At 38.6% G+C, this 22,743-nt stretch overlaps 1 protein-coding gene across 7 annotated transcripts in view; it reads left to right on the top strand.

Annotated features, from left to right (window-relative positions):
* Positions 1–22,743, top strand: part of RBFOX2 (RNA binding fox-1 homolog 2) — a 208,639-nt gene that overhangs the window by 50,114 nt on the left and 135,782 nt on the right. For all 7 annotated transcript variants that reach the window (XM_078376189.1, XM_020787706.3, XM_020787703.3 and 4 more), the window contains exon 2: positions 998–1,048. In XM_078376189.1, the coding sequence (XP_078232315.1) occupies positions 998–1,048 (51 nt within the window). The remainder of the gene's footprint in view (positions 1–997; positions 1,049–22,743) is intronic.

A 22,743-nucleotide genomic window follows, 5' to 3' on the forward strand; every position in this document is an offset into this window, starting at 1 on the left:
CCTCACTGTCCCTTGCTACATTGTTGTTAATGTTGGCAGCGGCCCCAACTGTGTTGCCCAAGAGTCTGCTTTTGGGCAGACTGGACCTCTGCTGCTAATTGACATGGATCCTGAAACTGGTGTTTTTACCTCCATCTCTCAGCTGGATAGGGGCTGAAGATTCTGTAGGGGTGGTTGCCTAAGGGTGATTGCAGCAATGCTGAACCAAGATGTTCTGAGACAAGTGGACAATGTGCTTCTCCTGGAGCCACTCTGGTGCTTCTGACCTGTCGTCATTCCCCTCATCTTTCTCTGCCTGTTCTGGGGCATCTTTCCAACTCTCTCTAATTTCTCCCACTTCTCGTCCTCTCCCGCTATGAATGCTCTTCCTTTTATACCCTATTGAGCCTCCCTCCTTCTGAACACATTCCATTATCTTGCTCTTCCCCTGGGGAATGTCATCCTACTTAGGCTCCCTTATGCCTAATATGTCCTAGAAAGTTGATAGCCAGGTTGGTCTCTCTAGTATTTATTAGTTTTATTTATATGCTGCATTTCTCCCAACATTTCTCCTCCCCCTGGCTGGGGCTGTCCAGTTCCCTGGGAGAGGCTATGGCACTTGCCTGTGTTTTGTCATCCCACAAGGCCAGCCACCAGGACTAATCTGGGTTAGACAGGAATTTGAGGCATGAGAATGGGCTCAACAATTGTTTTCACCAGATCACTCCCACACACACCCAACTGTGTAAGGGCCATCATTTCAGAGGCAACAAGAAATTATTAAAAAAAATTAAGGCCATAGAGTGTGAATTGAATTAAATATGAGCTCACAATGTGAAGTTCAAATTCTATTATCTGTTTGGTGATTCTCATGTTATATATGGAGGTATAGGGAAAAGGTAAAGGACATTTGTCTGTTCCTTTTCTATACTGTTACACTTTTATGTCTCTGTTATGTCAGACAGCAATTCTCTTTTTACCTGCCTTTAATCGAAACCGATAATATGCTTTCTTTCAGAATGAACCTCTGACTTCCAGTTATCATGGTTACCAAGCAAGAGACAGTCAGGTAAGAATGATTTTTGTGAGCCTTTCATGGTGCTGTTATATAAGATATTACTATTATATTAATAAAATCTCATAAGGATTTGTTGTCATATTATAGGAAGGAGCTGACAGGAGCTCCATTTGATGAAGGGGAAACAAGGATCAGTTGCCCTTGAGACGGGTTTCTGAATCCCTGCTGGCTGCCAGATACAATGAAAATGGCTGTTTAGGAGGAAGTTGTTAGGTTGTTGTGGGGTATCTACCAACATGATTAGAGGACAATGGTGGCATGGCATAAGTGCAGAAGTGAATAATGGTCCTGTTCCAATAGCAAGGGAAATGCCTTCCTGCTTAGCTGTGAAATGGGGCATCCTCTGAATATGATAAAATATAATGAGGCTGAAAAAATCTCCAAAGAATGCAGTAGGCAGCTGGCCAGGGAATAATCTTGTGGGAGCAAAGAGAACCCCAAGGGGGAGAAGGGAGCCATGTGATAGTATATCATTTCCCCTTATTTTTGAGACCTTGCTAAGTCAACTATGCATAGCTATCATAGGTTGTGGTAGACTCCTTTTATTTGAGAAATTGCCCATTTGTTATAATGTGCCCTCAAGTTGCTTCTGACTTATGGAGATCTTGTGAATTAATAGCTGAAATCCTGTTGTTCTGTTATGCCAAATCATAACTTTTGGAGCAAATTGCCTCAAGTGAAGAAATTTTCATAGACATCATTTGTTGCATACTAACGTGACTCATTGTGCAACAAATGATGTCTATAGAAATTTCTTAACTTGAGACAGTTTCCCTTTTGTGTAGCAGAACAATAGGATTTCAGCAGATGACTTCCAAAATATTCTGTTATTAAGAACCCTGGGGAGGCTTTGCAAATTAAAACCCATGGTATTTTTGTATAGTTCTCTTCCAACAAGTTCGAGTTAATTGACTTGTTTTCTATCATCTTTCTTCATTGTGAACCTTTGCCTGGGAATGTTGTAGTATGGATGATCTCTGCCTCAAGCTCGAACAATACTTAAGTATCTTTTCTAGTTCCTACATAGCTTGCCCTTCCAAGTATCAGTCTTCTGTTTTCTTGGTTGCAGTTTCCTTTTTAACTGATGACTGACCTGAAGTATAGAACATTTTTAATAATTTTGCATATTCATTAAGGCTCCATAATTCTTCTGAAGTAATTTATGTCATCTTATTGTCCAGATGTAATTTTTGTGTGTTTTAAACTTTTATTGGCAGTTATTTCAAGCCACTGCTGTTTTCTTCCAGTAATAAATGTATTTTGCATATCTTAAATTATGTTTCTTAAATGATGTCTCTTCCACTGGTTTCCATGCCTCCTTCATCTGAATCTGGTTCATCCTTTTGTGTATGTTCTGCATGTAGATATCCATCATAAGTTTTCTTTGGAGAGGAAAGTGAAAACTGAGCCTGTGAGGGTTATGCTGCAGAGCATGCACATTGTAGTGGCATGCTGGCAACATATTTCAGGAGGGACTCCCTACCATTTGCTAAAATAACAAAAGGAGGAAACAGCTTTTCTCAAGGTTAAATAATGAAGAAAACTTGCTCTGCCATTCGTGATAATGTTCAGTTAACTTCACAACTTTTTACTTGTATTGTCTCTTACACTGTTGACAAGTGTGCCTTTTTATCCCATTATTCAGTTTTTTCCGCATACTCCTAAGTGTCCAACAAGAGCCGGGTTTAAAAAGTGTATGCTTGGAATTATATAATATTAATTATTTTGAGTACCAGGACTGAATGGAGTTTGCAGTCATTTCACACAAGAATCTACTTCTGGTTACTCAAAGTCTTTCCCTTTGAACTGTGTAATTTAGCGTGGGGGAGTAATCTTTTAGTTATTGGTATTCAAGAAATCAGAATTGGTTGCTAATGTATCAGATGTAACCAGAGGACTACCAGTAGATTTCAGCTTTACCTTCTGCCCATCTCTGCTATAAACAATAGATAAAGGTAAAGTAAAGGTTCCCCTTGACAATTTTATCCAGTCATGTCCTATTCTAGGTGGCGGTGCTCATCTCCATTTCCAACCCATAGAGCTAGCGTTTGTCTGCAGACAGTTCTCCGTGGTGATTGACACAGAACACTGTTTACCTTTCCACTGAGGTTGTACCTATTTATCTACTCGCCTTTTTGATTTTGCATTCTTTCGAATCGCTAGGTTGGCGGGAGCTGGGACAAGCGACAGGGGCTCACTCCATCGCGTGGATTTGATCTTACAACTGCCGGTCTTCTGACCTTGCAGCACAGAGGCTTCAGTGGTTTAACCTGCAGCGCCACCACATCCCTGCTATAAACAATATAAATGTGCAATTCACTACACTAGGAGATGCTAGAGATAGCATGGGAGCCTATGATGGTAATGGATTGTCTAATACATATACGTGCTTCAGAAGTCAACATTTTTCAGAAGTAATGTCACTTCAACATCAAAATTTCCCATTTGATTCTTTTTCTACAGCAGTGTTTTTCATGTCTTTTCTGGGTCTGATTTTTGATGTGCCTTGAGGGGTTTTAGTCTCTCTTGGCTCTTAGGTGGATTTATTTCAGGCTTAGCTTGCATTAATAAGGTTTCAAAGCTTTTAACTAATCTCATTGGGAACTGCTAACATGATAGTAAGTTCTCTGTAGCCACAGGAGACATCTGATGGGATAGAGATAACCATATGTAATTTATCTCTGACTCTTCTGTCATGCTACAGTTAGGGCTCTATGTTAAATTAGCTCTGTAGTGAACAGAAACTTGAGTTAAGGTACTTGCATTTCGAAAAATTTTCTACCTTGTATTATAGACAAATCATAGGTCATTTAACAGAATTCATATCCGTTATACCAGATTTCTCCCAGCTGTAGAAGTGAAAGTATGATGCTGGTGCTGGAGTTTTACATATCTGTGCATATCTGTTCCAATGCAAGCTTATTTTGAACAAACTGCCAGTAGACATTGTAATCAGAGTTTGCATGGTTGCTGCAATTTTCTTTCAATGTATTTAACAACCTTCTTTATTACTTATTCAGAAGGGTTAATATTGCTAGCCTTCAAAAGAACAGTTAAATAGTTTTATATTTTTCTTTGTGTAGTCCCTGTGAGTTATTATATCACTGCATGTTGTCATTCCCAATTAAGCATAACATTTGTGAAAAAGAGATTTACTGTTTTCTTACTTTATTTTATTTATTTATTTATTTAATTTATATGCCGCCCACGGTACTCAGAAGTCTCTGGGAGGAAACACAACTATAACTATAACTCCAGTTATTCATGCCAAATAGAGTGGAGCCACTGAATCCATAAGCACGTGGAAGGCTAACAATGTTGAAAATTCCATTGATTCAATGGATTTACTGTAGCTGGGACTAATGATTGGATTCAGGCCTAAATGTACAACCTGTCCAGGTGCTTAATATTTATGTCTGGATAGTAGTAACTTTAAGATATTCTCAATCCTACTATTCAGAGATGAAATATGTGGTTTTGTGGTTTTTTTTGTTTTGTATGTTCTGTTTTTATTTCTGTTTCTTTTAGTATAAATGTGTATATTTCAAAAAATCCAATACTGTATTGCAGAAAATTTGCAACACAGTTTCCCTTGTCCAGTGTAGTTTTTTTCCTGAAATCTGTTCCTGTTAACTTACTGCCCCAACTCTGCCCCTACATTTTCTGTTTCATTTTAGATATCCCTTCCCCATTCATTCAAACATTCATACACTCATAAGATATAAATGGCAATGTCTCTGTTTGATATTAGGTAAATAAAGCAAGGGTCAGCACATATTCCCCATTAATTAACATGTATTAAAACATAGTTTATGTAAGTTGATTGTAAAAACATGTTCCTAAAAAGTGAAGCTAAATCACACATGGCATCAATGAAATTAATACTCCCTTGGTCTTTTTCAGTGATTTAATTAGTTTATGATTTAAAAATGAGATGATATGTGGAGGACTTCATATACACCATGTTGTTTCTGAGTAGCCCCAGTTCTTCATCTTCTTGTTGTAAAATTTTTAAAGATTGTGTCTCTTGTAAAATTGCATGAGGATGGCAAGAACAGAATGTGGACAGGTGTACTCTCTTTGTGGTTTCTTTTATTTAACCTATACCTCATGCAGCATCCTTTGTATGCAAGGCTCATTCCTAAAAGCAGTGCACTCTACTAGGTAATATGTCTTCTTTACCTTTTGTTGTTAACACCCTCTAGTGGAGAAACTGCATGTGTTTTTGATACAAAGTAAACAGCAGGCCTTCTTTTACTTCTTTTTTAAATGTGAAAGTATGTCTTAGTTGTGACTCTTGTGTTAGGCACAAAAGAGAGATAGGATGTTTGGAATTAATATTTGCCTTGCAATGCTTAGAGGCATCATTACAGATAAGAACAACATAAGCAATTTATGTCTATGGCTGGAATCCTACTGATGTTCCTGGAAGGCTTGCATAACGTTCTGTGGCCAACAGAAGCTGATTAACAAGAAGCTGGGCCTTTGTCAGTTACATGTCTGGTCAAATGCCCAATTGTGCATATTCAATACACTCCTTGTCAGTTATGCCATCCCTTCACAAATGCCAGTAGAATTCTGACTCTAATCGTTTACAGGTTTTATATTTGTTCAGTATTATATACTAATAACTTGGCACACATTGGTTTCTAAATCCATTAAAGATAGAGAAACCTAGCATTGTATATAAGATCTGGCACAAGACCAGAAAAATCAATAAAAAAGTCTTTGCAACTTATGATTACTCTGATTAATTTCCTATATGAAGAGTAAACCTTGATGCATTTATAATGAAACAAGACAGATATCTCAGTGAATGCTGTTCTGAATGCTATATAAAGTGCTGGAGCAAAAATAAATAAATAAAGCAAAATCCTTATGATTAGTTGCACCAACCTTACTTGATCTTATGCTCACTTTAGCTTTGACAGCGCCAAGGTAGAAGTGGTATCCACAAGGCACTTCTGCTGGTGTACAGAACTGCATTGTTGCACAATGGTAAAAATGGGAATTGCCTGACTAATTGGGCAATTGAATTGCATGATTCTGTGCTGTCAGGTGTATCACCTGGTACATTTATGCAATTGTAACTTTATGATTTGGCTGCACAAACATAATTTTGCTCAATGTTTGAATTATAGAGTCTCATCTTTCATTGTCTTTTGTTTGCCACATGTGCTTCCATCAGAATTCAGAACCAAGTGAATTGGAATATGTGATTTTTGTGAAGAAAATATGTGCAAATCTGCTGCCTGCTGCAAATTGTAGTTTTAAGGTCAGGGAAATTTGAATGGGGAAAACAGCTTGTGGAGAGTGAGTTAACAACCCTTTTTTACATCATGCAAACTTGAACTGGATTGGGGGACCCTGCAACAGTTCTGATTTTTTAAAAATAACCAATTGTAAACATATGCTTAGTTGCAATGTCTACTTAAGTTGGTTCCTCAAAATCTTAGAACACCATGCCGAAGGCCAGTAGGTGAGCAGTTGCTGATTTCTAGTTCATGACATCTGCTAATGGTTAAATTGCATGGAGTTGTAAATATTTTTATTTTTGGATAAGGTACCCTCTATCTGTGATTTTTCAAAGTGGATGTAGGTATATGTGTGTGTGTGTGTGTGTGTGTACTTGTACACACATGCCTGTTTGCAAATCCTGACATTTAGTTGGAAAACCTGTCATTTGTAAGAAGAACCTGAAGCATTTCAAACTCTTTATATAACTGCAGATTTCTGGTGATAATAGCTACTGCTGGATGAAATGTGCCCCACATAGTGGCTGTGTTTTCAGTTCCAAAACCTCATGGCCTCTAAGTGGTCGACATATTGGGAAGTACGAAAAAACTTTTCTTAGACCTCTTTTAAAGACTAGAGACAAAAATATGGCTATATTCTTTGCTGAGTATGCCACATTTATGAAACCGTTCTTACAGCTGCCTCCACATTTTAGATAATTGTGTACTACAATGTGCAAAATACATTGGATATAGGTCTTTTGGCTGTGGCTGTTCTTTGCCATAAGAGGGCACTCATTGCACAGGAACCCGTAGATGTTTTGGGAAAATAAACAAAATTGTTCTGGAACAATTGTGTTCATGAGTTAATGGGGGAAACTGCGACTTGTGCCATAGTGGTAAAGAGAATTTACAAAGTTTTACGTTCAAATTTTCTGGGTCCTAGAGGGGCCTTAAATATGCCAATAAGATAGAGTAGCTGTTTATGAGAGACATTAGCGGCTGAACTTGGGAGAAGGTTTTAAAAAGCAAATGTTCAATAGGTTCATATGGAAAGATGGGACTTGGGATTGACCAGTCTGAGTAAAATGGGTTGACCTCTGTTTGGGATGGTATCATTAAATTGTCCCCGATTTATGGCATTTGTATGAATGAGTGACCTCCAATATATCCTGTCATAAAAAGCCCTACTCAAGACAGCAAACTCAAGACTGTAGCTTCTGTTTTTGATTTCATCTCCCATTTGGTTTTCTTCTTGTCATGCTCTCTTTAACTTTTCCTAGCATTATTGTCATTTCCAATGACTGTTTGGAGGAAGTGAGAAGGAAAATATTATTCTGTTTCTCTAAGTGGGGAAAGAAAATGGAGCTGTCTTTTCCATATGGAAACTTGGAGGCATTATTGTAGATCTCATTGCCTATAGCAGGAATGGGTAGCTGTTCTCATAGATTTTTTGGAACTAAAAATTCACAGTTGTTATCACAGTTGTAGGCCAGAATATGGGACAGTTGCCCAGTGTTGGTCTATGCTCACTCAAATTCAGCCTCCCTTGTATCTTACCATAATCTTTTTGATTTTTAGTACTTCAGACAGTGTCATAGCATATTAAATAGTTTAATGATTCTATACTTGAATTTGATTTACTGCTTTTATATTTTACGCTTATAAGCCACCTTGAATACCAACTAATAGTATCAGAGTAGGGTATAAATGTAATAAAGTTTAAAAAGGGGGAAAAAACCCTACCACATACTGTTTTCGTACTACTTCAGACAATATCTAAGAATTCAGAACTGGCTTCTGGCAATGGTGTAACTACTTCCACTGGAAGAGTGTGAAGCCAGAGACCTATGACAGGAGGTCCTATTGGGAGTGCCGTATCTCCCCAAGGCTTCTAAGGGGATGCAGACCACTCCACCACCTGCCCCGCCTGGAATGGTACATCAGGGTCTAGACACTCGGGACTTGGAGAATAGCGAAAGGAGGGAGAGGAGGAGACATCAAGGAGTGGACACCCGATATCTGGAAATGGGTCTGAAGGGGTTAACCATCTCTACCCAGACAGAACCTGAATTGGCAGGAAGAGAGGAAAGGGGGCGGTCTGTGGTAGAGGCGGGAACAGGGGATAGAAGTACGACCCTGAACAATATACTGGGGGGGGGGGGGGTTGGGAAACAATCTGGCTACAAGACCCCTGGACGGGAAAATGGGAGCAAGTCCGGGTGCCTAAACAAGCAGCTGAAAGCAGGAGACGAAAGGGGTTGCCCCAATGCCCATCTTATTGGGGGGAATCGGAGACCCGCGAGTGGCGGCGTCGCCTTAGGGAGGAAAAGGAGGCGATTGTGAGGGAGATGGAGGCACACCGAGCATGGCATTTGGAGGAGCTCCGGAAGATGGGCTATTACCTGGACTGTGGGACACCCAGCCAAGAGAGGGATCCCCGTTATGGGGATGGTCAGGGGATGAAGAAACCCTTCCATTACTGACTGCAGAGGTAGCCGAAGGCAAAACACGAGAACTTGAAAGGGTGTTGATGGGACCCTGGGAACATGTGGTCGCCCTTGCGAGAACCATTGTTTTCGCAAGAGAAGTTTTCACCGAAACCTTTTGAAGTTAATGTCCAGTTACCTGAGTTAATAAACAGAGACAAGTTGTTTGATTCCAAAATGACTCATGGTTTATTTGATGAAAAGGAGGCCCTACTATCCAAACCCTCGCAAAGAGACATGTGTACAAGCTGATTTGAACAATTTTTTTGCAACAACTACAGCATCAGTATTAAATTTATTTTCTTCCATTTCTTATGTGAAAAAATATATATGGTAAATATATATATTTACCATATATATGGTATATGTCGTAGTTACCATATTTTTCCGTTTATAAAAAGACACTTTTTCCTAAAACAATCAGAGAAAAAATTGAGGGTTGTTTTATACATGGAAGGCAGCAGGAGGAGGCAAAGACTGAGGCAAAGAAGTAGCTGAGCTTGGCCGCCTCTCGCTGCTGTGCATTGACTGCTACCGTCGAATTGCCTCCTCCAGCAATTGTCTCCTTCGGGCAGGGGACAAGGTGGTGACGTGAGCTGGAGGTAAGCCCTGGGAGGAGGAGCAAGAGGCGATCAGACGGCGCCGGCAGCAGTCAATGGGCAGCCACGAGAGGCGACTAAGCGTGTCTGCTTCCTTGCCTCAGTCTCCACCTGCTGCTGCTGCTCCCTCCGCTGCAGGTTGCGGGCTCAGTGATCGTGTAACCCTTTGATCCCTGCTTTCCCCTTCCTTTTGCTAAGCCCCGGGTTTAGGAAGTGGTAGGGAAAGCAGTGATCAAATTTTCAAATTTCAGGTTAGAAAGGGGGTCATCTTATAAATGGAAAAATATGGTAATAATTTTTAGTACATTGGCAGAGCAGTACAAAGAGAATAATAGTAGATTGTCTGGTGGAGGAAATGCTGCTGGAAATGATGAGATACTCCATTCCTTGTTTTGCAGAATGGGTGAGTGAAAGAATTTCTGTCATTTGTAGCTTCCTGCTTCAGCTTTAAAAAAGAATCCATCTTCTGGTATTGACACTGGCTCTGCTTTTCTAGATGTATGCTGAGAGTGTGAGGTGAACTGGATCTTGTGGATCCAAGGCCTCCCCACATCCTTCCCCTAGGGTGGTTTTTGTTTGTTTGTTTGTTTGTTTACTACAGAGTACTTACTGTTGCAGTGGTAGCTTTATGGGGGCAGAGCACAGGGAAGGCCTTCAGTATGAAGGAGGGTCCCAGCAGTAGAAACCTCCACCTATCCATCAAGAGCGAAGTCTGCAGTATTGATTGTTTCAGCTGTGTAGCTAGCTGAAAACAACTTCAGCAACTTGGAATTGTATACTTAAGAATGTACGTATATCCACTTATCTGGATGTATGCATATTTGTAAGAGATATGTAAAGCATGTTTCTCCTGTTTTTCCCCATTTTTCTGAAGTTTGGTGCACTTTAAATGACCTTTCAGTGGGCATGGATGTGTAACCTATCTTCTTCTTCTTCTTTATCTTCTTCTTTATCTTCTTCTTTATCTTCTTCTTTATCTTTATCTTCTTCTTCTTCTTCTTCTTCTTCTTCTTCTTCTTCTTCTTCTTCTTCTTCTTCTTCTTCTTCTTCTTCTTCTTCTTCTTCTTCTTCTTCTTCTTCTTCTTCAGGAAAAGCATCTGCGTGTTCCAAGCTGTACCAAACATGTTCCTAAAACAATTTTTATCAATCATGGACATTTTTCTTTGAAAATATATTCACTGAGAAGTGAGATAGACTAAATCAGATGCTAGTATGTAACCCAGTGCAGCCTGTTGAACTGTTCTGCTGACTTACATGAAAGCAACTGATCTAGCTTCAGGTGGGGAGACTGCAGTTATCAATCTACTTAGGAGAAAAGTCTGAATGCCACACTAAAATGAGAGGTGCTCATAATTCTGAAGCAAACCTGCCTTCCTTAGCAAAGTCTGAAGTAAAGCAGTTAAGTCACAAAACTTTCACTCTGGAGCAGGGTAATTTGATTTGATTTTATTAAAAATCAAATTGATTTAAATTATGCTTTTTAAAAAATGTAAGTAATCAAAAAGTCCAATTTCTTATATTTAAATTGTGATGTAAATAATGATTTAAATAAAATCTGTCCTGTTCTAAAAGCGCACTACAGGGCTTTGACTGTCTGTCTGCTACACAGAACTTCAAGGCCTTTATTTTTCTTTTTGTCAATTTATGGAGATATAATCTGTCCAGTGACTTATACAGAAAGGATGGCAAAGGCTGTCTTTCACTCCCCGAAAATGGTTTGTGGGAGGAATTGCTCTAATTGAGTTGACTTCTGAAGCCTTGGAAAAGGAAATATAGGCTTTGTCTTCAGTCCAAAGGGAAGTAGATTTTACTTCCATCCATAGCATCAAATACTGTTTCAAATTATATGTGTGCACCTGCACTTTAGAAGTTACTAGTGTTAAATAAATCCTAGTGATTTCAAAGGAATGGTCACTATATTTGATCTACAGAAAGCTGTACATTGTTTCTGAAGATTTCATTCACTGATATAATCAACATATGGACAATATATCATGTCACTCAGATGTTGCTGTTGGGAGACAGAGAACTAAAAGCGCTCTTGAACCCCTTTTGACAATATGAAAACAATTGTGGCCTGAGGTTTACATTCCTTCATTGCATGTGTGATAGTTGTAATATTGAAAGGATCTTTGTGGCTAACATATGTGTTTGTCCAGGTGCATGGCAGCTGGGAGGGCAGAGGGCTGTCTCCATGACAGCTGTCTTGTAGCTTCCTGTTTCATCCTTGTTTAATAATAATATCCAAAGGAAAGAGCAATATGCCTTTTTCTGTGTCTTCTATACTGAAACAAATATGTGGTCTCCTCTAGTCTCTTCTAATGTACATGCTTCCTATGCAGGTTTATATTTGAACAGATTCACTTAGAATAGCAATGAAGTCTCAGATGTGGAGCAGGAAAAAAACCATGAAACTTGCAAAGGTAGAAGATGTTTTAAAAATCTTGTATCTATCTGATTGTCAAGGAATGAAAAAGATTTTATTCCAGTTCAGAAATTAGAATCTGCAGTGATAAAAGAGAATGTCTCTTACAACCATAGCTCTAAGACCATGATACTAAGACACTTTACAATAAGGGTTAATGCCTCAGATTCTGCTTAGCAGATTTTTACTGCTAAGCAGAATCTGAGCAGCTTCTTTGATATCTATCTGAGGCTGGATTGAGATCAGTGAAGCAAACTCAAAGGTGGTTTGATGGTTGATAACTACACATCCATTAAACCTAATTGTTAGTCCAGTTCTTTGTCAGTTGTGGCGGCAAATAAGGATTTTCCCCCACTACTGTTGCATCTTCTCATTCAAGTAGAGCAGAACTATTTGAATGACTTTTAATTGGTAGGTCCAACCATATAAGCAATTCTATCCACATACATCCTTCACCTTTGTCCATCGTAGCTGGTCACCCTTAATAAGAAGAGAATATATGCTTGGGTTTAAGATATTGTTAATGTTCCCATGTGGTTAGAAGTGGTACTAGCTTGAAGAACATGGAGATTTGACTAATCTGGAGCCAAAGAAATTAACAGCTATAGACATGTAGATAACATACCCTTCCTTAGCAAGGATCTCAGTTGTCTGGATGCTGGACAGTACCAGATAATCTATCCAGAGAGATAGAAAGATTGAAGAATATAACCTTGCATGAACTGTTCATTCAAAGAGCTAAGGGGTTTTCTCTTAAATTGAGTTACAAGCTTTTGCAGTATCCCATATTGTTCCATGATGCTTAATATCTATATGAAAATGCTGGACAAGGTCATCTGGAGATAGAGATTGAAGTGCCATCAATATATGGATGACACTCAGCATTATCTCTCTTTCTCATTGTATCTAACAAAGGCAGTGGGTGCTCTGAAACAGTACTTGGATATAGCAATTGCCTGGACATGAAGCAATGAACAGACTCAAACCAGAAAAATTAGAGGTACTGCTAACAGGAGCTTAATTTGCTTTGTTCTGAAAAGGGTTGCCCTCAGAAAGCAGAGAAAACTCAGTGCACCATTTCCTCAAATGCTTTTAGGGGTATTTCCTCCCTTAAAAAATAGAGTGGTATTCCCTCCCTCCTTGGCTTTGCTAGCACTTATTTTCTCAAGGGAGGGATTATTTTGGAGAGGCACCACCACATGCAACTCTGTTGTGCTCAAAACCACAAATCACATTCTAGCCTCTTCTTCTTCACCTGAAAGATGAGAAAACAGAATGTCCACCACCGTTCTGGTGACCCTATTAGGCCCTCCCACAAAACTAGAGGTGTGCAGGTCTGTGTTTTGGACTGCAGCTCCCAGTATTCTGCCTGAAGAGGCAAAGCAACACAGAAGGAATCTGTGCCCAAAGCAGGTAACAGTAGAGGCAACAAATACTAGTATCAAACAAATCAGTCCCCCAAAAAACTCACCAAAATATGGACATTGAGCAGAATAAATACACAGTAAATTAGCTAAATAATATTTTTTTAAAAATTGGTCAAACAACAGAACCACCCACATTCACATACATAGGGGAGAAATTGTGAAAATCCCCCCAAACACAGCCCCCTCTCACAACAACAAAGAAAAGCAAGGAAGCAAATAAAGCCAAAAATTATAATCAAAGCCACCAGAATTCAAAATGATTAGAATATGGGGAGGATTCAGTCTACTCTACCACTTAACTTCTTTGAATTCAGTGCAGTAACAGGCAGGCAGCAAAAATAATCCAAGAAAAGAAAGGACCAAAGAACTGAAAAATCTCCAAAGAAATAAGGGGAGCAATATCCTACAAATAATCCCAAGGAGGCAAGGGAGAAAAATTAAGGGATCCAAGACAGTAAGTGCCACATAAGTAGTCAGCTAAGCAACACAGGGTGGAGTGTGCCAGGCGCTTACGTACTGTAAGGAGTTAGTTAAAAAAAAAAAAAGGAAAGAACGATGATAATCCGTTCCGTAGAAATTGCTGTTTAGCAAAATCATCGTCATCGCCTAGAGTAGTCCTGAGTTGACTAGATAGACGGGATATAAATAAAATAAAATAAAAAAATTAAAATCGTCATACGAAATCCGTTTCCCCATTGGAATGCATTGAAACCCATTTAATGCATTCCAATGGGGAAAATACGTCCTCGTCCTGCGAAAATCGCCCATAGGGAAGCCATTTTGTGAGCGCCGATCAGCTGTGAAAATGGCTGTCCTGCGAAGCATGGGTCCTGAAAACACAGGGAAGCCATTTTGCGGAACTGACGATCAGCTGTAAAAATCGTCGGCTTGCGAACAAACGGTCCGCTAAGCACGGACCAAATCATCGTCTAGCAAAAATCCCCCATTGGAATGACTGTTTTGCGAATCACTATAGTGATCGCAAAACCTCATCGTCATGCAGATTTGTCGTTTTACAAGGATGTCGTCTAGCGACATACCACTGTATTAGGGAATCAGACATCCTTGCTGATCTGATGTAAATTTCCCAGAGATCTTGTCTGAAGACCCAAAAGGGTCTTCTACCCTTTTCTGGTCTGCAGTTTAAAAATGAATAAATTATAATTTCTATATTGAGTTGTTGTTGTTGTTGTTGTTGTTGTTGTTGTTGTTGTTGTTGTTGTTGTTGTTGTTGTTCAAAAACACCAGGCACAGTCAATCAAAACTATAAAAGCATTGACTTAATAACAGGTACAGGTTTTAATCAAAAACCTAGGTATCTGTTAAATATTGGTGCAGTATGTATGCTATTCCTATTCCTAATATTCCCGTTTTTTGTAGCGACTAAACAACAACAACAACAACATCTTAGTGGAATTTTTTCCATATAGTTTTAGGTTACCCATGTTTAATGGACGATTGATTTTTCCCGCTTGTTTTGAAATATGGTAGCCCAATCCAATTTTATTTAAAATTATTGACATGGCATTTAGTGAGATGTTAAACAGCAGTGGTGACAAAGAATCCCTTTGAAATATTCCTCTTTTGATGTTAACTTCCCCAATTTCTTCACCATGGGCAATTAAGACATAAATAAAATAAAACATAAAAGTGTATTATTACATACAACACATCAAAAAATCACAAGCATAAAATGATACAAAACAAATTAATACATGTGTAAACTGTTAAAATTATATTAAGAACTATCGAATGGGTTTAAAATAATTTGTCTTCACACCCTTTCAAAAAGCAGTGAAAATGGAAACTTTGCAGTTCTAATAAGAGTGCATTCCATAATCTGGGGCAGTCTGTCAGGCAAGCTTCTACACCTCTTGGTGTACTCAAAGGGCTTCTCCGGAAGTGCTTAATTAGTTGATGTTATCTGGGTGGATAGGTGGGAGAACTAGGATAACACAGAGTGCACTGTCCAGTGGCAGCACAGTGTTGCTTATGCCATGTAGTTCCATCATTGTTCCCTTTGTGGACTTATTTAAAAAGACAATATTGTCCTTCCAATCTGGGAAAAATATTTGAAAATATATTTGAAATTCTTGTAGTACGCCATCATCATCTCCATTGTTTGTGTGCTGTGCTACATTTCATGAACCATTTTTTGAATGTGAGGTATTTTCTCTGTATCTTAGTTAACAATCTTACTAGTCTTTTTGAGAAAAAAATGTTGACATTCAAGACTGAAATCCCCTCTGTGTGGGTGATAATTACTTTTGTGTGTTTCAGCTCTGCTTTGAAGGCAGTGTTATGAAAGTTGTTATTCTCATTCTGAGATTACATGTTTTAAATTTCTGAAATTTAAACATGTAATTTCAGAATGTCTCACAGTGGGGTTTACCTCTCATGCATCGAAACAATCCCCTTTTGCTGGTTTTTGTTTGCTAGTTTTGACATAACATCCAGCCTGAAAAAGAGCACTGCAAACTTTTCAGCAGCATTGGCTTCAACTGTTCTGGATCAATGTATTTGATTGTTACGGTCCCTGTTCCTTCTTATCTGTAGTCAGAGGACAATCGGACTTTTATTTCTTAAAAGAGGAAGTCACATAGAAAATCATCATCAAATAGTCTTGTTTCACAAACTTTAAATTGCAAAAGCATTCTCTCTTTGTTCTAGAAGAGGGTCTGGTTAGTAATCTTGTCAAGATGTGGAATTTTATAAACAGAGTGTTAAAATAATTAAAGGGGGGTGTAGAGAAAGTAGCACTGAAAATGAAAGTGTTTTTAAAATTGAGGCTTGAACAGTAGTTCAGTGTAGTCATTGCAAAAGAATTAGCCAGCTCTCCAGCTAGGCAAGTTCACTGTACCATAACAATCCTGACAGTTGAATGTGTTTATGTTACAATGTGTAAATATGGAAGTGGTGTTTGCAGGTCATAGCTTGCACTTCCTGTAGATCAGGGATCAGGGAACTTTTTTACCTTTTACCCCCCAAAAAATTTATATATGCCAACATTACCCCCTTGATTTGAAAGGAAGGAAATCGTATATTATTTGAATTCAAAATCTTATTGAATCTATTCAAAATTACTTTGAAAGCTTCAACTTACTTGAAACTTCAGATGTTGGAGAAATGATGTTGCTTCATCTTGGATATGAGAGCATCAATACTGGGGCTCTTCTCATCCTCATTACCCCCAGGATTTTCATTTTTGCCCCATTTGGGGTAATATACCCCTGTTCCCTGACCACTGCTGTAGATACAATATTGTAAGACTCTGGTGTGACAGATGCTTAGTCCTCCAAGCTTTGGAAAATTTTAGTCAAAACAATAACATTAACATTATAGTGGCAGCTTGCCAGATTCTAAGTTACAAATTTTTGGAATTATAAAGACTGCGAGGACAATAGAATTTCCTACACAATTTCCCCCCTAGATCTCCAGACCCCTGGAGAAGGAATTGTTTGTAGTTTAAAGGGAAAGGAAAACAATTGAAAGATCTATAGTATAGGGAGATAAGACATACACACAAGAATTCAACTCAACATCACAAGACAACTTCATGATATGCCACACAAACCAGATATCAACACCAGCCATGTAGCAGTGCAGTGCAGCAGCAGGCTTCATTTCCAAAAGCCAGCAACAATAATTATCATGGATGCAAATTGGCACAAGGTTGGTTTGGCTGGGTGAGATCATTATTTAATAATTTTTTCTCAGTGTACAGTGTTTCACTATGCTTAAAGGCTAAGAAAATAATTACAAATATTTTAATTCTTAAGAATTTTGATGTTTTTAGAGATGTAGCCTATATTGTTTGATTGTGTCTTTTTGGGCTATAAGCTCCTGCATTTTTATAATGTAATTTAAATTTTTCTTTTTTTGTATTTTATTGTACTTTTTATGCTACTGTATTTTGAATTGAATTCTGATTTAATGTGCTTGCAATTTAAATTTAATCTTATTTTTTTAAGCATTTGTGCCTACATTTTTCCATAGCTGTAAGACTTTTTGGATGTTTTCTAACAATTTTGGAAGTATTTTTGTTTTTTGGAACATAAAAGCAATATAGAAATGAAGCATAAAGCTGATATTGTTTGGAATTATTACAGCAATAAAAAGACTTATACTTTGATATGATTGGAAATGATTGTTTCATTCTGGAATTATCCCCCTTTTTTCGATAAATGCCAGTTGTGTTAAATGCAGGCTTCTAATTTTTCCCTAGAAGTCTATCAAGTTCTGTAAGGAACTTGGGGAGATGTTCAGGCATCAGAATCCCTGAACAGACAACCTACTGTGTAGAAATGTGTCTAGATTTCTTCTGTTGCTTCTGACTGGCATGAGCAAATCTTGTAATATCTGGACAGTGCTTAAACAGTTACAGGGAACTATGTTTCAGTTCTTCAGTTATGGTCTATAATTTAACCTTCTGCAATTGCTGTTATAGCTGGCTGGATAGCTTCCTATAGAGCACCTGGCTGCAGAGCCGGTGAGTGGGATTTTTCTCCAGTGTTATTCCTGGGAGAAGAGTCACCTTGTCCTTAGGTGAGTTGCACAGTTTCAGACTACCCCCAGAGGAAGGGAATGGTCAGCCATGTCTGAGTATTTTATACATAGAAAATTCTAAGGACTGTAGCCATAAGTTAGAATTGATTGGATGGCACACAATTGTTCTTATTGATCACTGTTATGCAATTGCAGTTTAGACTGGGTGCTGCTGGATTTCTGGTCTTTGGTAAGGTATGTTAATCCACCTCACTTCAGCATTGACTGAAATGCAGGATCTTTTAGTGTTTTCAATTCTATGTGGATTACAAATTCTACTGTGTTATGACAGTCCAAAAACAGTGGTTGCAAAGGTTGCAGCAGTTGTACATTTAATTGTGTTTATGTGTCTCTAAGGCGCACGTAATGTGAAGATGAACAGAAGTTAGTTTTAATTTTTTAAAAAATATTTCTGGTGTAAATTTGCTTTTCTCTTTGGTTTTACACAGTTAAATTGTACTCTTGTGGTTTTTGGAATCATGAAGTGGTGGATTTACATTATAAAGTTCAGCTAGAAGTGCAAGTTCTGGGGAAGGCTAATTAGGTTGTGCATATTTACTATTGGGGCCTCCTCTTCTCACTCTGAAGAGGAAGGTAAACCTGTTTTCCCAGTTTGCTGGAGCAAACTGAAATGGAATTAGTGAAGTGAAATGACTGTCTTCCTGTGGGCATTGGGGAGGGGGTTGGAAGTGCTTGCAAAGGGCCTGTTAGATCTTGTTTCCCTAGTACTGCAAGAATGCCTTTAAAGCTCATCTCTAATAGTCCTACAATTGGAATAATAGTTTAGGATGTGAATTGATGTTTCAAGAGGAGGACAGCTCTCTTTAGTCCCTTTTAATGGGAGAAGACCCCAAGGCACTTAGCATCCAAGCCTTCCTGTACAATTACGAGTAAGTGCTACTTTTTCTTAGTAAAAGAAACTGAAGTACTGCAGAGTAAAATAATGTGTAAAAACAAAATGTGATCTGTTTTCTATGCTTCTCTCTCATGTTGCTATGTTTTCCCTTCCTTAGGGCATTCTCTTAGTTCTGGGACTCTTGTGGTTTGTTCTGTGCCTAAACCTAAGTGAATGGTGTATTTACAGGAACATATCAATGTTGAATTAATGACTGTAGGTTGACTGATGTTGTTGATTGGTGTGGGCTCTTTTAAGCTATGACAGGACTTGCAGCATAGACTGTGTGCTTTTGGCTCTTTTATTCTTCTTCTAAAGGGAACTATACTTGGAAAATGAAGAAAAAGATATTTTACTTTTTCTGATCTTAGAGAGCCAGGTTTTCTGTAGTGTTAATTTTTTTTTCTTTTAAAACATTCACTCTGCAGCATTAAGAGCTGGCTTATGTTTACTGCTAACCCCACCCTGCCTTGCCTGTTGCAAGAATCTGAAGAAGCAATTGTGTTTTTAGAAGGAGAATGACGAGAAATTCCCCAGAGGCAAATGCAGAGTGTGAGCTATGTACACACCAGTGCAGACAGATACACGGGGCTTGGGAACTCCCAGAGAAAGAAGAGAGGGGTGGCGTAAGCAAGACGGACAATCAAAGTGGGGATTGGAGGAGAGATTGTCCTGAAACTGCTCTATTTTCATCTGTCTCCCAACCCCAACCCCCCACATTTAATTGAAGTCCCTCTTGCACTCGAGGATCACCTCAACCAAAAATTGGATTGAAATTCCCTAGTCTGACACGATGTATCTCTGGGTGAGTAGAGATCTGTGTGAGAGCTTACACGCTTTGCACATATAAGGAGTGGAAAGTTGGGGATTCTGTGTGAAGGTGTACAGCTTCCCCATTTGGACTTGCAGTCTTTTTAGCCCTTTCATATGTTCAGATACTTGTTTGCTGCTCAGGGAAAAACTGAAACTATCTAATGTTCCTCTTGCCATTAAGTACTTCTATTCTTGTACACTTCTAGAAAGGAGCTAGAGAGGGAGAGAAGTTAGTTTAGGAGCTGTCATTTCCTGACAGGTGTTGGTAGTAGAAGCAATTTTATTTTACTCAAAGGTGTCAGGTAATAACACAGGTTCTTTTTAGACAGCCCTTTTGGTGTGACTGGAGGATGCTTGTTCCAAAACAGGAAGAATTCATGTAATGGTTGAATTCCAGGCAAGGAGGAGGTAATCAGAGGCACTCTGTAACTGTAGTAAATGTAGTCAGAAATTGGGTGCAAGTAAAGCATCTTGTCTGGAGTGCTAGGCATGCCCGTGTTGGGTCATGCAGATATTGTACTGTTTAACTTACTTCAGTGTGCATAATTATTAAGGCTGGGTTGTATATTCAGGACTTGGTTTATTAGAGTAGGTAATAGGTAAATAATTCAATACATACTGTCATTACATTTTGATTTATGTGTGGCTGGAAATAATAGTTTGTGTTCTAAGCTTGAACATTATTTTGGTGGAGCACTTAACATTTTGCTGTTCAGGTGCCGGTGTCCTGTTTCAGAATTGGGCACACTTTTCCCCCTATGAACATAATGAACATTGTTTAGAATGTTACAAGCAGTCAGAGAACTTTTAAATCTTGCTGTCAGTATTGTAATAAAGCATTGCACACTGATAATATGGCACTGGTATTTAAAGCAAATGCTACCTTCCCACAGACGACACTAAAGCTTATGAAAACCTGTGGCAACAAACTTGTATCATGAATCAAGTGAAAAACAGAATACTAGAATATGGGTACAGGATAATCAATAAGTGCATTACATGACAACATAAACGTTTCTATGAATGTATTTTGAACACAGTGTTGAGGTTCTGTAGAAGCGGTGCTCTTCCCCTGCTTCTGCCTGGGTTCAGCATGTGGGATAGTAAGAAACAAATAGTAAGAAACAACTTACTATCAGTTGATCACATAGAAAGAAGTGAAACTTAGCCACTGAAGGAACTTCCTCCAGCCTCATGTTCTCAAACATGCTTATACATAATGGCCTCATCCTCTTAAACATAAATACAATTATTAGAAACTTGCTATCATTTTGACAATAGAAACTGAGATTTTCCATGTTGCCAGATTTTGATAGTCATTCTCTCCCTCCCATGGCATTATTCTGTTTTCTTCAGAGAAGGTGTCCATTAGATGCTTTACACTATACTAAGAACATAGTAAATTTGTTTATCAGGTATAGTTTCCTATACTTGTGCAGAATGGTGCTTGCAAACTTTTGTGATGTGGAGAGGCCTATGGGGATTAAGGACCATGGCTTTAATAGTTTGTAGAAGCTACTTTGTTGTTGAGTTTGATGTATACATGTAGTTTTTAGTATTTTTGACCCCCCCCAATTTTTTATTTGTATATCAAAATATAACAAAAACAAACAAAATCACAACTCAGATATACAGTGTAACCCACCATCATCAGAAATACAGATTTATATAACCTGTTTCCCCGAAAATAAGACAGGGTCTTATATTAATTTTTGCTCCAAAATGCATTAGGGCTTATTTTCAGGGGATGTTTTATTTTTTTCAATCCAAGAACACCTGGGTTACCCAAGGTTGGGAACCACTGTTTAGATAGAATGTAAATGTCCTAAATAAATAAATAAATAGATAAATAAATAAAAAATAAATGATGGGGCATAAACATTATATTTTCCATCTGATCTGTAGGCATTACAGTAGTAGCTCTTAGCTACTGGAACTCTGTTTGAGTGGTGGGTCACGCTTGGATGGTATTACTTGCTATGTTCCTGAACTCCCTAGTGCTGCTTATTTTGCTGCAAGATCAGCTTTATATTTTTTTGGCGGGGGGGCATGCTTTCATAGATTTATAAAAGTTTTCCTCATAGATTTCTTCTATTTTTCTTCTGTCCTAGCAGTGGCAGTGAGTACTGTGTGTGATTTTGCAGGTGAGGATGGGCTTCATCTTCACTGAAAGCTAGTGGCCATTCAAGTCATAGTTTGCTATACTCCTCTACCTCACAAGGAATTTTCTTGGGTTTTTGGTGCCTCTTTTTATAGAATAAGGGCTAGATCACTTAACCTGATGTAGAAACATTGAAACTGACAACTTAAGGGATCTAGCTCTCACAGGGCTGTAGGAAGTTCTTCCCAATGCCAGGAAAGTGACGGTGAGTAAATTGGCCCCTTTTGTGTGCTTGTCAGGTCCTGTTATTTTGATCCCCTTGCTACTTACATATATCCTCCTCTAAACTCTAGTCTCATGTTACACACTGGAAATGTTTCTATGCCTTCCCTTTAAGAGTATTATACACTAAGATAAACATTCTGTCCTCCTGTGAAAGTGCATTTGATATCTATTTCTCCTTCAATTAATATTAGGGATGTGCTATTCAAAATATTTTTTGATTCCACCTCCCAGAATTCTCCAGTAATTCCCCAATCAGAATTCTAGGAGCCTCAGCCCTTAGGCCCAAATCCACAGACATAGTCATACACCTGTATTTTGCTCACCTGGGACAGACGGTGCCTTAGAGGCTCTAATGCCTGTTTCAGGCATTAAAGGACCTGTCAAAAATGGAAAGTGCCATGGTGCTCTGTAGGAGCTGTAGCCTTGCTGCTCTTTAGGCTGATGACGAACTGCAATGTGTAGAAAGCATCTCGGCAGCTTCTATTTTTGTGCATTAATGACAGGAAGTAGGCTCCAAACAGAAATAGAGCCTCCACAACAGACTATGTTGCAAGTGAACAAAGGTAAGCATCTGAAGATCTCTGTAAGTGGGGGTTTGTGGGCTGGAACCCAGAATTCTACCTGGGGAACTCCTAGAAAATTCTGAGAGTTGGAGTCTAATCGAGTCTGAATGGCACACCCTTAATTAAAATATTTCTTTAAAGATATCAGTAATGTGTACCACCTTTCCTCTGTGCAGTTTGTCTTAAATCCCTCCCAATTAATAAAGAAATCCTTTGATAATACGACTATTTGCAACCAGAGGCTTCTGACTTTCGACACTATGTTCCTGGTAGCCTTACCTCCATTAAGTGAACAGAAGGTTTGTACGTT

Source organism: Pogona vitticeps, chromosome 5 (genome assembly GCF_051106095.1).
Source record: "Pogona vitticeps strain Pit_001003342236 chromosome 5, PviZW2.1, whole genome shotgun sequence".
Classification (NCBI taxonomy): Eukaryota; Metazoa; Chordata; class Lepidosauria; order Squamata; family Agamidae; genus Pogona; species Pogona vitticeps.